Source organism: Lynx rufus, unplaced genomic scaffold (assembly GCF_022079265.1).
Source record: "Lynx rufus isolate CCGP_SWC_20201006 ecotype Redwood Valley unplaced genomic scaffold, mLynRuf1.p SCAF_16, whole genome shotgun sequence".
Taxonomy (NCBI): Eukaryota; Metazoa; Chordata; class Mammalia; order Carnivora; family Felidae; genus Lynx; species Lynx rufus.
The window spans coordinates 3,221,775-3,233,813 of record NW_025814830.1 but is presented as its reverse complement, the minus strand read 5'-3'; the positions used below and the strand labels follow the sequence as shown (position 1 = coordinate 3,233,813).

At 56.3% G+C, this 12,039-nt stretch overlaps 1 protein-coding gene across 1 annotated transcript; it reads right to left on the bottom strand.

Moving 5' to 3' along the window:
- Window positions 1-1,169: 1,169 nt before the first annotated feature.
- Window positions 1,170-6,753, bottom strand: CTU1 (cytosolic thiouridylase subunit 1). Its single transcript, XM_047079132.1, has 3 exons — window positions 6,692-6,753; window positions 3,338-3,882; window positions 1,170-1,759 (listed from the first exon to the last, which is right to left on the bottom strand). Exons 2-3 carry the CDS (start codon window positions 3,843-3,845, stop codon window positions 1,185-1,187), a joined length of 1,083 nt encoding a protein of 360 aa, XP_046935088.1. The 5' UTR covers window positions 3,846-3,882; window positions 6,692-6,753; the 3' UTR covers window positions 1,170-1,184.
- Between the last annotated feature and the right edge of the window lie 5,286 nt (window positions 6,754-12,039).

Below are 12,039 nucleotides of genomic sequence, written 5' to 3'. Positions count from 1 at the left end.
GGCCCTAATATTGCTGCCAGACTGTGTCTCTCGCCCTTGGCGGCTGGCTCAGACCAGGGGGTCCCGGGTGGGGGTGGGGGGGCAGAGAGCAGAGCTCCCAAGTGGGCAGCGGGGACCTGATTTTGCCAGCAATGGCCACCTGATGCACAGACGTGGACACAGTGACCTCTTGTGGCCAAGGCCCAGGACAGCATCTTCCCAGTTCCCGTGCGGGGGCCCTCGGGTCAAATGGGACGTCTGAACAGTGGTTGAATCTGAAGGCAGACGGGCTATAACAGACACACTATATTTCAAAAGCTTAGTACAAAAAAAAAAAAAAAAAGCCTGTAAAATAACCTCATAGTTTTAAAAATAGCGGCTACGTGTTAAAATGGTAATATTTTGGATATTTAGATCAAATATATTTATTTGGGTCAAGTAAAATATATTACTAAAAGTTCACCTGTTCCCTCTCCTTTAAAAAATAAGCTGTTAGAAAACTGACAATTACACATTTGACTCACACTGTATTTCTATAGGATGATGCTGAACCACAGGCGAACCCTGGCCATCCTCCCCCCACCCTGGTTCAGAGGGACAAACTCCCCCTAGGTGACCGCACAGCCAATGAGATCGCGCTGTGGATGAAACCGGATGGTGCAGCGTCCGCACCGTGCCCCGCGCTCAAAGGTAAACATGGTTACTGTAAATGAGAGTCCCTCAAGTGAAGGGTTTTACTTATCGTGCAACAGTCATTCATGACACATAGTAGGTCCTACAGAAGCGTTAGGACTCTCCTGAGCATGCCCAGAACCCGGCAGAGTATGAGGCAAGCAGCCCCCTAATTCCTACCGGCTCTGAGACACAGGAGTACTGGCCCCTCCAGCCCCTTCTCCAGGCCCCCAGCCCCTCCTCCCTCAGACCCTGGAGTCCTGGCCCCGTCCTTCCTCCCTCAGACCCAGGAGTCCTGATTCCCCAGCCCCTCCTCCTTCAGACCCAGGGGTCCCGGCCCCCAACCCCTCCTCCCTCAGACCCAGTTCAGGCCCCCAGCCCCTCCTCCCTCAGACCCGGAAGTCCCGGCCCCCAGCCCCTCCTCCCTCAGACCCAGGAGTCCCGGCCCCCAGCTTCTGCGGGGTCGACGGCGACCGGTCCCGTCCGTCCCCCTCCCAGCCTCGCACCGAAGCCCGGGCGGAGGTCCCTTGGGTTTATTCGCAGCGCTCTTTACAGGCAGCCCCGCACCCCCCGGCGGCGGGGCCCGGCGCAGAGCCGGGGTCGCTGGGAGGCGGGGGTGGCGGCCCCGACGACCCCTCCTCGTCGCGCCCCCCGCGGCCCTTGCCGATGGCCAGGCGGGGCCGGCCGCGCTGCAGCCCGTCCAGGAGGGCGCAGGCCTGGCAGAGCGCGCGGCTGGCCAGCGCCCCGCAGCGGGAGCAGGCGCCGGGGGGCGGGGGCCGCGCGGCCGGGGCCAAGGCCAGGCGCTCGGCCGAGTGCACCAGGTCCAGCGCCGCCGACGGCCGCGCCGCCTCCAGGAGCTTGAGCAGGTGGCGCGCGTGGCCGCGGAAGGCCTCGGGCGCGTAGACGCACTCCTCCGAGAAGTAGTCGAGGCGGCGGAAGTGCGCGTACAGCACCACCTCCTTCTGCGAGGCCAGCTGCAGGGGGCGGCAGCGCGGCAGCGCGCCCCCCTCGCCCCGCGAGCCCAGGCCCCCGCCCCGGGCCAGCCGCCCCGCGTCGCCCCGCAGGAAGTTCATGAGCACGGTCTCCGCCATGTCGTCGGCGTTGTGGCCTGGGGGAGAGAGACGGGGAGCCGGTGAGATGGGGGCGCCGCCGTGGGGCAGCAGGGACCCAGACGGACGGGGAGGGGCCCTGGAGAGCGGCACAGAGTGGGCGACCCGGGCTGGAGACCCCCACCCCACCCCCAGACACTGCAGGATGCCAGGACCGGGAGAGAGATGGGGGGGGGGGGTGCGTGGAGAACAGCAGGGAGGGCCGGACAGGGCCATGGAGACCCCTGGGCACCGCGCGACAGCCCGGTTGAGGTGGGCGGTGGGCACAGTGAGAAAGGAGAGGGGACACACAGGCCTCCAGGAGGCAACCCGGGGTGCCCTCATTTGCCACCCACTTATCGCCAACCAGGCCCTGTGCCAGCTGCTTTTTCAGGAGGGTAGTAGAAGTGCTTTATGCTACAAATATCTTTTCAGTCTCAGTTGAAGGTGTACGTCACACGGCACCGGCACCGGAGAAGTCAAAGCGGCCTCTAACGGTCCGTGGAGGTTGTCAAGTAGGCTGCTGTCCCAGTGCCGGGGAATGCGGATCACCGCGTGCAGGAAGGCCAGCGAGAGCTGCAGTATTTACTCAACAGTCACCATAAACGTCACCTAAACGTCTACCTATTCTGCATCTTGTCGTCTTATACTTGAGTCTGTCTGGTCCGACAGACACTGGTCTTCTTGGGGCTTCTCCAGTTGGCCACACTTCCCCTCCTCAGGGCCTTTGCACCAGCCACCTCCTCTGCTCAGACCCCAACAACTGGGTCTCCCCTTCACTGGTTACTCAGGCGGCCTTCAGGTCAGGCTCACTCAGGAACCACTTCCTAACTCCAGGCTTCCCCCTTCACTGGGTCCTCCTGTTATAAACTGGCAAAGTCTGTGTGATTTTTCCTTAGCAGCATTTACCGGGTTATAATTATGGACATGATGGGAGGGCAGGGGCAGAGGCTGTCTTGGGCAGCATCAGGACGCAAACATCTCTGTAAGGTCTGCTGTTTGCCAGTCTCTGGTCTAAGTGCCTCACACAGAACTCACTTTATTCCCAACGACCCTGGGACCTCGATATTATTAATAACCCCGTTTTACAGATGAGGTAACCGAGGTTAGGTATTGCTCGAGGCTACAAAGCGTCTGGTACAGAGGAGATGGTCAACAATCACGTGTTGAAGCAACGGTTGGGAGAGAGTAAGTTCTCAAGTTCTCAGAGAGGAGGCCGACAGAGAAGGGGGGTCTAAAGAGTTGCGTTTCAGACTACAGATGGCTTCTGATGGGTGGTGTCACTTCACTCGCCTCCTTTTGTGAAGGGACACAGAGAATGTCATTTTGAAAACTGCAGGGAACACAGCCCCAGCCCCCGGAGAGCACCCCTGCACCCCTCCACGGCCAAAGCGAAGGCAGTGACTCAAGGCTTGCCGCGCCCAGCCCCGGCGCGCGCACACTCTGCCCACGCACCCTCAGCGGGCGTGCGCACCCCCTTCTCGTGGAGATCCCCCGCTTCGGGCACCCCCGGCGTCTGCTTCACCCCTTGCTGGGCACGCGCCCAGCCCCCTTGCAGCGCCCGCCCCGCGCCCCTCGGCTGCGGCGCCCGCGCTCACCCGTCACGATGTGCGTGGCTCCCACGAGGCGCGCCCCTTCCTCCAGCGCGCGGCGCCGCAGGACCCCGCAGAAGGTGCAGCAGGCGCGGCTGCGGCCGGAGCCGGCCGTGCTGCGGGCCACGGCGTCCATCGTCCAGCCCCCGAAGAGGTCGGCGTAGGCCACGACGGTGAGCGGGAGGTCCCAGCGCGCCGCCTGGCGCCGCACGGCCGCCAGCGCCGCGTCCCGGTAGCCGCCGATGCCCTCGTCCACGGCCACCAGGCGCAGCGAGACGCCCAGGCGCGGCGCCAGCTCGCGCAGCACGTGCGCCAGCACCGTGGAGTCCTTGCCGCCGGAGGCGCCCACGGCCACCACGGCGCCGGGCGGCAGCAGGCGGCCCGCCAGCACCGTGTGCAGCACCTCGGCCTCGAAGGCGGCGCAGAAGCAGGCGCCGCACAGCGCTTGGCCGGAGCGCGGGCGGCGGAGGGCGGCGCGCGCCGCGTGGCAGGAGGCGCACTGCGGGGCGGGCATCGCGGGTTCCGGGCGGGCGGGGAGGAGTTGGCTGCCCCTGGACAGGGAGAGAGGGGAGGCAGGTTACGTGCGGCTTCCGGATTGCGGGGGTCGATGCCTCCGGGGAGGCTGCTGGATCACATCTCCAAGGAGACTATCTGGGGTTGCTTTTGTTTTCGAGGTGGGGTGTTTGGGCCTCCAGGGCTGGGCTCAACTCTGCTCTGGTGTCAGAATCTCCCACAAGCTTCTATGGATGTATCAAAACATGGGTAAGCCCATCCCTGACCCCTTTCCGTCCCCCTCCTCCAACCTCCTCCATCCCCAGCCAAAACCAATCCTCTAGCTACACCCTCCTTGGTCCCACACGCCTGGTAAACCCAGTATCCCCTCCCCAAGCTACCATCGCCTCCAGCCTGGCCTAGTGCAGGAGCCTCCCAGCAGGTTACCTGCTTCTGGGATTTGCCACCATATGTGGAATGACCTCATGTGACCTATTGTTTACTGTCTGTGACTTTCTGAGGCAAGGGACCAGCGCCACTCAAGATGTCTAACAGGCACCTCAAAACCCAGATTCCTGATTCTTCTTCCCACACCTGCTTCTCCTGCAGTAAAGAGCACTTCCATCCTTTCAGCTGCCCAGGCAAGATGCCTTGGGCTCCGGGACGCTGACCTGCTCTCGCCACTCTTCTTCCTCTCCCTGCCGGTGACTCCAAATTGCAATGTCAAGTCCTGACCATTTCTCCACATCCTCAGACCTCAAACCCCAAATGCCCAAATGGCATACAGCAAATCCTGTTTGATGGCAGCTTTAACCCAGGAGGCGATGCGTCTCCCCATCTCCACGGCTGACACCCTCATGTGAGCAATACTGCAGGAGGCTCCTCACCAGAGTCCTTGCCTCCACTCTGCCCACCCTCCTCTCCTCTCCACAGGACAGCCAGCGGACCCTGCCCACTATACATCGTCCCATGCAACCCTTCTCACTTTAGGAAAAGCCAGCGGCTCCGAGGCTCTCTGTGATCTGGGTCCCTTTTTCTCTGACCTCATGTCCCACTGTCCTCAGTCATGCTGGTCTCTACTCTCAAACACTCCATGATGCACCTACTGGAAGGTGTTTGCACCAGCTCTTTCCTCTGCTCAGAGAACTCCTCCCTGTCACGGGGCCAGCAAGTAACGCTTAGGAGCCATCAATGGTGGCCATCAGGTGCATCTGTCAGCGCTGAGCAACAGCCCTTTGAAACTTTTTTCTCCTTTGACTTTTGACTTGATCCTCTCTCTGCTGCCCTGGTTTCTCTTCTGCTGAATCTCAGTCTCTTTTGGAGAGTCCTCATCATGGTCCTCAGGTCCCACCCAGCCCATAGGCCTTCTCCCAGATCCCAAGTGCCCACACTGGCCAGGCTCCATTCCACGAGGCCAGCCCACCTGTTTCCTGTCTCCTGAGAGCATCACCACCTTCCACCTAGCCCCTTCGCAGGACAGGACATCAAGTCGCCTTGGACTCATCCCTCCTCTTGCCCTAAATCTACAGTCACCCAGTTTTGAGGTCTGCCTCCTGAAGGAGGAAGACCCTGGCAGGTGTTGAGTCTGCGCAGATTGTCAGAGGCTCATAGGCCATGATATGGAGTTTGAATTTTATTCATAGGGAGATATGAGCCACAGGAGGATTCCGAGCAGGAAAGGGATATGAACTGACATGGGTTTTGTTTTTGAGAAAGAGAGAGAGAGAGAGAGAAGGGGAGGGACAAATGGAGAGGGCAAGAGAATCCCAAGCAGGCACCATGCCCCGCATGGAGCCCAACACAGGGCTCCACATCACTAATCAACCCTGAGATCGGGACCCAGGCGGAAATCGAAATCAAGAGTCAGATGTTTAACTGACTGCACCAGCCAGGTGCCCCTGATTTACATTTTAAAACGATCTCATTCCATTGACTGTGTGAGAAACATCCGATAGGGGGCAAGAGCAAAGGCAGGGAGGCCAGTGAGGAGGCTATGGCAATGGCCAGTGACAGACGCAAGTGGCCTGGGTGGGGGCGGTGGCAGTGGAGGTGGGAAGGGTGGGATTCTAGATCTGTTCCGAAGGCAGAGTCCATAGGACTTGCACACGACTTGGATTGTGGTGGAGGCGGGGCTGATGAGAAAAGGTGAATGCAAAGTGACTTGGAGGTTTTGGCCAGAGCACCGGGGAGGAAGATGGGGCCATTTTGTCAGGAGGGTCCCCAGGAATTCCATTTGGACACATCAGGTTTGAAATGCCTGTTAAGTGTCTTCCCCCTGAAGACTGAATCCAGCCTGGGTCAGGCGCCCCCTCTAGGCTCACAGAGCCGCTACGATGCCTCATCCCAGCCTGACCATGGCTCTCTACCCGTCATGGTGGCCGACCTGTCTCCTTCGGGGTACTAATGTCAGGGACTGGGTCTGCCTCGTCCACCAGCCTCACATTGGGCTTGGAACGGTGTCGGCGCTCGGTAAAGAACTGTAGAATGAGGTAATAATAGATGCCCCCAGAAGAGACGCGGACCCCAGGGATGCCTCCGGATTACAGCCTTGTCAGGATGTTAGTGTGTGAACCCTCTATCAGAACAGAAGCTAAAGGACACACTAGGGGCCTCTTTGATGTGCCTAATGGCATGGGGGTTGGGGAGGGAGATCGTGGAATCCCCACCTGGCGGAAGGGGTGGACGGGCAAGAGACAGGATGGACCACAATGCCCAGAGTGGGGATCCTGGCCAGAAGGCCTCTGGGACACAGGCGTTAGGGAATCACAGGGGCTAGTGTCACCACTCCCCGAGGCTCTCGACCTCACATGGCACCGCAATAACGAGCGGGGGCCCATGGGCCCACACGCTCCAGGAGCAACTACTCACCTGGACAGAACGCGGTACTAGGACGTCCCAACAGCACCACACGCGGAAGTCTGGCACGGAAGTGGCTCCGGAGACTACAACTCCCACAAGGCTTTGGGGCTGTCTCGCCTACTGCTCCTAGAACCCCATGCGGCAACTCCAAAGTTCCTGCGGCTACTAGGCCTCCCAGTCCTACAACTCCCAGCAACCCTTGCGGCCCCTTCTACCGATTGCCAAAGTGTACTGCCCGATTTCCTTTATGCGCCTGCGCCTGGTCTTAGGACGCGGCAGAGCTGAGAGAGAGAGAGAGAGAAAGAGAGAGAGAGAGAGGGAGGGTTTCTATGACGGTGAGAGAAAGAGAGAGAAAGAATTTCTGTCGCAGTGCGTTGTCACCGTCACCGTGCCGGACACTTAAAAGGCGAAGTAGCTGTATTCGGATTATCTGTTTTCGTGGGATTATTACAGGCTTTTAAAGACACTGTGGAGCATTGATTTCTACCCTTTGAGGGTGGCGTTGCAGCTGGGAATTGAGGATGGGAGTGCTGCGGCGGCTCAAGAGTGCGAAAGGTGGAGGTGACGCATGCGCAGGGCAGGAAGTCCGAGGGTCGGGGCTCGGAGTGGATCCACGCGTGCACGTGCGGGTGGTATTGGTGCGCATGAGCGTGTCGGATAGGGAGAGGTAGCAGTATGTGTGAGCTGAGGTCTCTGCGCGTGCCTCAGCTGTTAGTGGTTGGGGGAGTGGGGGGTGGTTAGTGGACGTGTGCCTGGCTCTGGGTAGTGGGTGAGATTGAGGTCCCGGCCAGCGAACCGGGTAGTACACACTTCCCTTCACCAGGAGGTGGAGCTCCGGGATGGCAAGCCGGTGAGAGAGGGCTTGACCCCGACTTCTGAGACTGAGGGATCCAAAGGCCCAGACCCCTGAGACTCAGTAGTCTTTAGGCTCGGGGTCCTGGAGCCTCAGAGGTCCAGTAACCCAGGGGCCTGGAGACCCAGACCCTCTCGATTATTACTGAGAAATCCCACTCTAAAAAATACGCCAAACAAAAGTGCATATTCACATCAAAGCCATGTTTGTATGAGCACTCTTCCTAATTGTTCCAGACTAGAAACAACCCAAATATCCTATTGTATAGCGTATGGCATATGCACACAATGAAACTCTTTCAGCAGTGAGAATGAATGGATAGCTGTTGTGTGGGTAACTCTCACAATAAAATATTAAGCACAAGAAGCCAGACACTAAGATCCCAACTACATCGAAGTCAAAAACAGAAAACTAATCAATGATGATAGAAGTTACTTATAGGATGGTTACTTTTTTAGAGGGGAGTAACTGAGAATGAGTGCTGGTGGGGTTTCTTGATCTAGGTGGTTATTCCAGGAATGTCATCATCGTACGAAAATTGATCAAGCTTATCTTTATAAACTGAACTGTTTTCTCCGTGTATGTTTTGCTTCAATGTCTTTTGCTTTAAGAACAATATAAGGGGATGTTTCACTCAAATATATGCTATTTCATTTTAAAATTCAGATGACGTGTAAAAATTATAAGAAACATTTCATTTACCGAAACGGTCTCAAGAAGAAACAAAACCCCCAAATAGCCATGTGTCCATAAAGGAATTGATTCAGTAGGAAACATCTTTGTCCAGGGGATAAAAATTCACTGGCAAGTTCTGAATGGCAGAAGTCATACCGATTTTCTATGAAGCTTTCCAAGTATGAAAGATACATCAGCCAGTATGACTTTTGGAGGTCTTTTGCTTTCTTCAGACTTCATTGAGTCCTGCAGAGTAGGACCAAGAACCTCTTCATCTCTGGCGACTGGGGGTCTGAAGTTGCACTAATGCATACAATTACTATCCTTTTCCTATCCACTGGCTTCCTCTTGTGTGTGTGTGTGTTTCAACCACTTTTCCCATACTGAGACCGTGGTGACCAGACTGTCCCAAGACAGTGCCTGGCATTTATGGTTCAAGAGATGTTTCTGCTGCTGGTAGTGCTGCTATAATCCATGCTGTAGGAAGGTGAGTGGGCCAGGAGCCAGAAGAGTCTAGGGTGGGAAATGAGGGTGGAGTCTGGGTCTCTCTAACGGCTTTGGTGCAGGGTCCAAATATGACATTGAAGTGCAGAAATTGGGGACACGGGTCTCCATCCCCCCCAGTTACCTGGGTCAGGACTCCTGACTAACTCCACACGCCTCCTTTTCTCTCCCACCCCCATGAATCAATGGGTCCTGTAAGCTTTATCTCCAGAAAATGTCCCAAATTGCTCCCTTCCTCATCCCCTCTTTGTCCTGCCTCCTCCCCTTCACGCATATGGCCTTGACCATTGCTCCTTCCTCCTGCCCAGCCTCCTGGTCTCTGGTGTCTCCCGTCAAGTCTGTGTCCCACATAGAACAGGCCCAGAAAGGTTTCCCTACCCCCATAGCCTACCCTGCCCCTTCCCCGCTCAGAGCCCTCTGGTGGCTCCCATGCACCTCAGGGTGACTTCCTCAGCTTATCAGGTGCAGAAACTTCCCTGTCCTCTCTAGCAGGTCCCAGAGATATTTGCATTTCCTTTCATCTACCAGGCTCATAGCCATGTGTCCATAAAGGAATTGATTCAGTAGGAAACATCTTTTTCCAGGGGATAAAAGGCTCAGTGCCTTTGCTTGTCACTCCTCTACCTGAGGTACCTTCCTCCATATGTTAATATGACCAGTTCCTCTCCTCCTTCTAGTCTCAGCTAAGCCTCTCTCCCTCCAGGATCTTTCAGCCACTCTAGACTCCTGGAGTCTATACATGGGCTTGGGTCAAATAGTCGTGCACCCTCTGTGTCTGTTTGGGAAGTGGGAGAGGCACACCTCTCAGCTCCACCATCCCTGTTCACCCCCCCACTGGATCTTGGTCCAATAGCAACCCCCTGCCATGCTGAGCTGGTCCCAGGAAGGAAAAGCCCTAACAAGCCGCACCCCCCCCAACCCTAAGCACCTGATGTCCTGGAGCTGCCCCACGTAGGGGCTGGAGATGAAGGAGAATTCACCTGCCAGGCTTAGCACCCGCTGGGCTCCCAAAACATTTCCTTCAGCCTCTCTGTGCAAAGTGAGTTGCAACACAGATTCTGGGGGTGGACAGCCTGGCCAGGTGTTTAGGATGTGGAAGGGCCTAGGGCCAGAACTTCATCCCCTGCCCACCCCACTCCCCCACCCCACTTCCCCAGAAAGCCCCTCTTCCGGCAACTGTGTGACTGAGGAGTAGGAGGGCTCATGCCCCTGGTCCTCACCCTGCTCAGAGGGGCCCTCTTGGGGGCTGGCTTCCTCTTCACCTATGGCCTCACCTGGATCTACTACACAAGGTGAGCGGGCCTATCCCTCTCCAGGGAAGTCTCCAGGAAGTCCCTGAGTTCCAGGTGGGGCTGAGCTGTCCCACCCCACCTGTAGTTAGAATTAAAGGGGTGACTCTCTGATCTGAGAGCCATGTTGTCCCTGCAGGTGTGGGGGCCCCCAGGGAGCAGAGCTGAGAGGCCTGACCGAGTCTCCGCCCTTCTTGAGATGGGACTAAGGTGTGGATCTGGAGTCCAGAGGGACAGATATGGGGACATCATGGTCAGCTTCTTCCTGGAAACACCTGGCCCACACACCCTGTGACTGCTCCTTTGTGTTCTACCTGCCCCTACCCCCATCTATGCACCTCCTCTCCCTTCCCTGTTCCTTCCTGTCCCACCCAGTCTCAGCCCCCTGATGCAGGGACTAGCCTTTGTCATCTTGTTAATACTATACAGTTTTTAACTCAAAACTTGGTTCCCATTGTATACCACATTTGTCACCTTTCCCCCCTAAATTTGTACTTTTCATGGTCTGCATTCCACAAGCATTTACTTATCACACACTATGGGCAGAGTAAAGCCCAGCATTCTTAGGGGTCACAACTGTGCAAGAGGGCCATGCTGCATTTAGTGACAGGAGTCTTTGTCAACAGAAATACTGGATGGTCAGCGGCCCCAGACTGTTGAGTCCACTCCAGATGCCCCTCCAACCCGCCCCCTCCCCCAGGGCAGCTGGAGAGAACACCTGAAAACACAAATCTGGGTGTTTCACTCTCTGATTCTCTAGCTTTCCACTTTCAGTGGCTTCTATTTCTCATGGAAGTAATGAGAAAGTAGGAAATATGGCCCATGAGGTCTTGCTTTCATCTGTTTGTCCCCCTTTTGACTGTATTAGACAGGGTTCCCCAGAGGAATAGAACCAAACAGAGATTTACTATGAAGAACTGGTTCAATAATGGAAGCTGAGGGGACCCACAATCTGCCACCTGAAAGCTGGGGACCCAGGAAAGCCAGAGGTGTAATTCCAGTCTGAGTCCCAAAGCCTGAGAACCAGGGGGAACTTATGCTGCAGATCCCAGTGCTGCAGGAAAACACCAATGTCGCAGCTCACGAAGGGAATGAGTCTGCTCTTCCTCTGCTTTTTGTTCTTTTCAGACCTTGGATGATGCCCACTGGCAGCCGGAAGGGGTTATCTACTTTACTGAGTCAACCAAGTCAACCGATTCAAACGCTAATCTCATCTGGAAACATACCCACAGTCACACCCGGAAATAATGTTTAATCTGGGCATTTAATCAGCATAGACACACACACACACACACACACACACACACACACACAAAACTGGGCATTGGTCATTCTGACTACTGAGACCGTTGGCCATATCCTGTCCTTTGCTCAGGGAAGATGGGGCTCCTGTGAATAGGCAAATGGCCCTAGTTGTCAGGTTAAAGAGATCCTGGGACAATGTCTTAGAAGGAGAGAAACAGGCACACTGTTTTCCTGGATCTTTTGCATGTCACTGTGAGCTTCTCTCTGGGCCACCTGTGTCCCCCTGGATTGGTGGACCAATCGATGTACCAGGGCTCAATGGCTCTTGCTCCCGGAAATTCAGCCACTTTCCTCCAACACCTTCTTCGCTCCCAGCAATTGAGCAGCTGGAATGTCAAGCCAACAAAGGTGAGCCACCAGAGCAGCCATAGGGTGTGAGAGCTGCAATAGTTCCTGCTCCTCCACCGACCCTCGGAGCCCCATGGCTGCTTCAACTTCTCTCTTCTCCTGTAGCCAGCTTTAACCCGGATGCAAACGTGGAAGGGGATTCTGGGAAATGTAGTCCCAGCCTGGCAAAGCTCCACAGGCATCTTCGCTGAAGGCTTTAGATCCCCATTTAAGAGCCATCCTTTAAATACAGTAGGTACAAGGGGTGCCTGGGTGGCTCAGTTAAGTCTCTGACTCATGATGTCGGCTCAGGCCATGATCTCACAGTCCATGGGTTTGAGCCCTGTATTGGGCTCTGCTCTGACAGCACAGACCCTGCTTGAGATTCTCTCCACCACCACCAC

Coding starts and splice junctions, on each gene's coding strand:
- CTU1 (XM_047079132.1), bottom strand. CDS start 3,845: ATGCCCGCCCCGCAGTGCGCCTCCTGCCACGCGGCGCGCGCCGCCCTC. Junction 1,760..3,337: donor AGCCACGCACATCGTGACGG/GTGAGCGCGGGC, acceptor TCTCTCCCCCAG/GCCACAACGCCGACGACATG.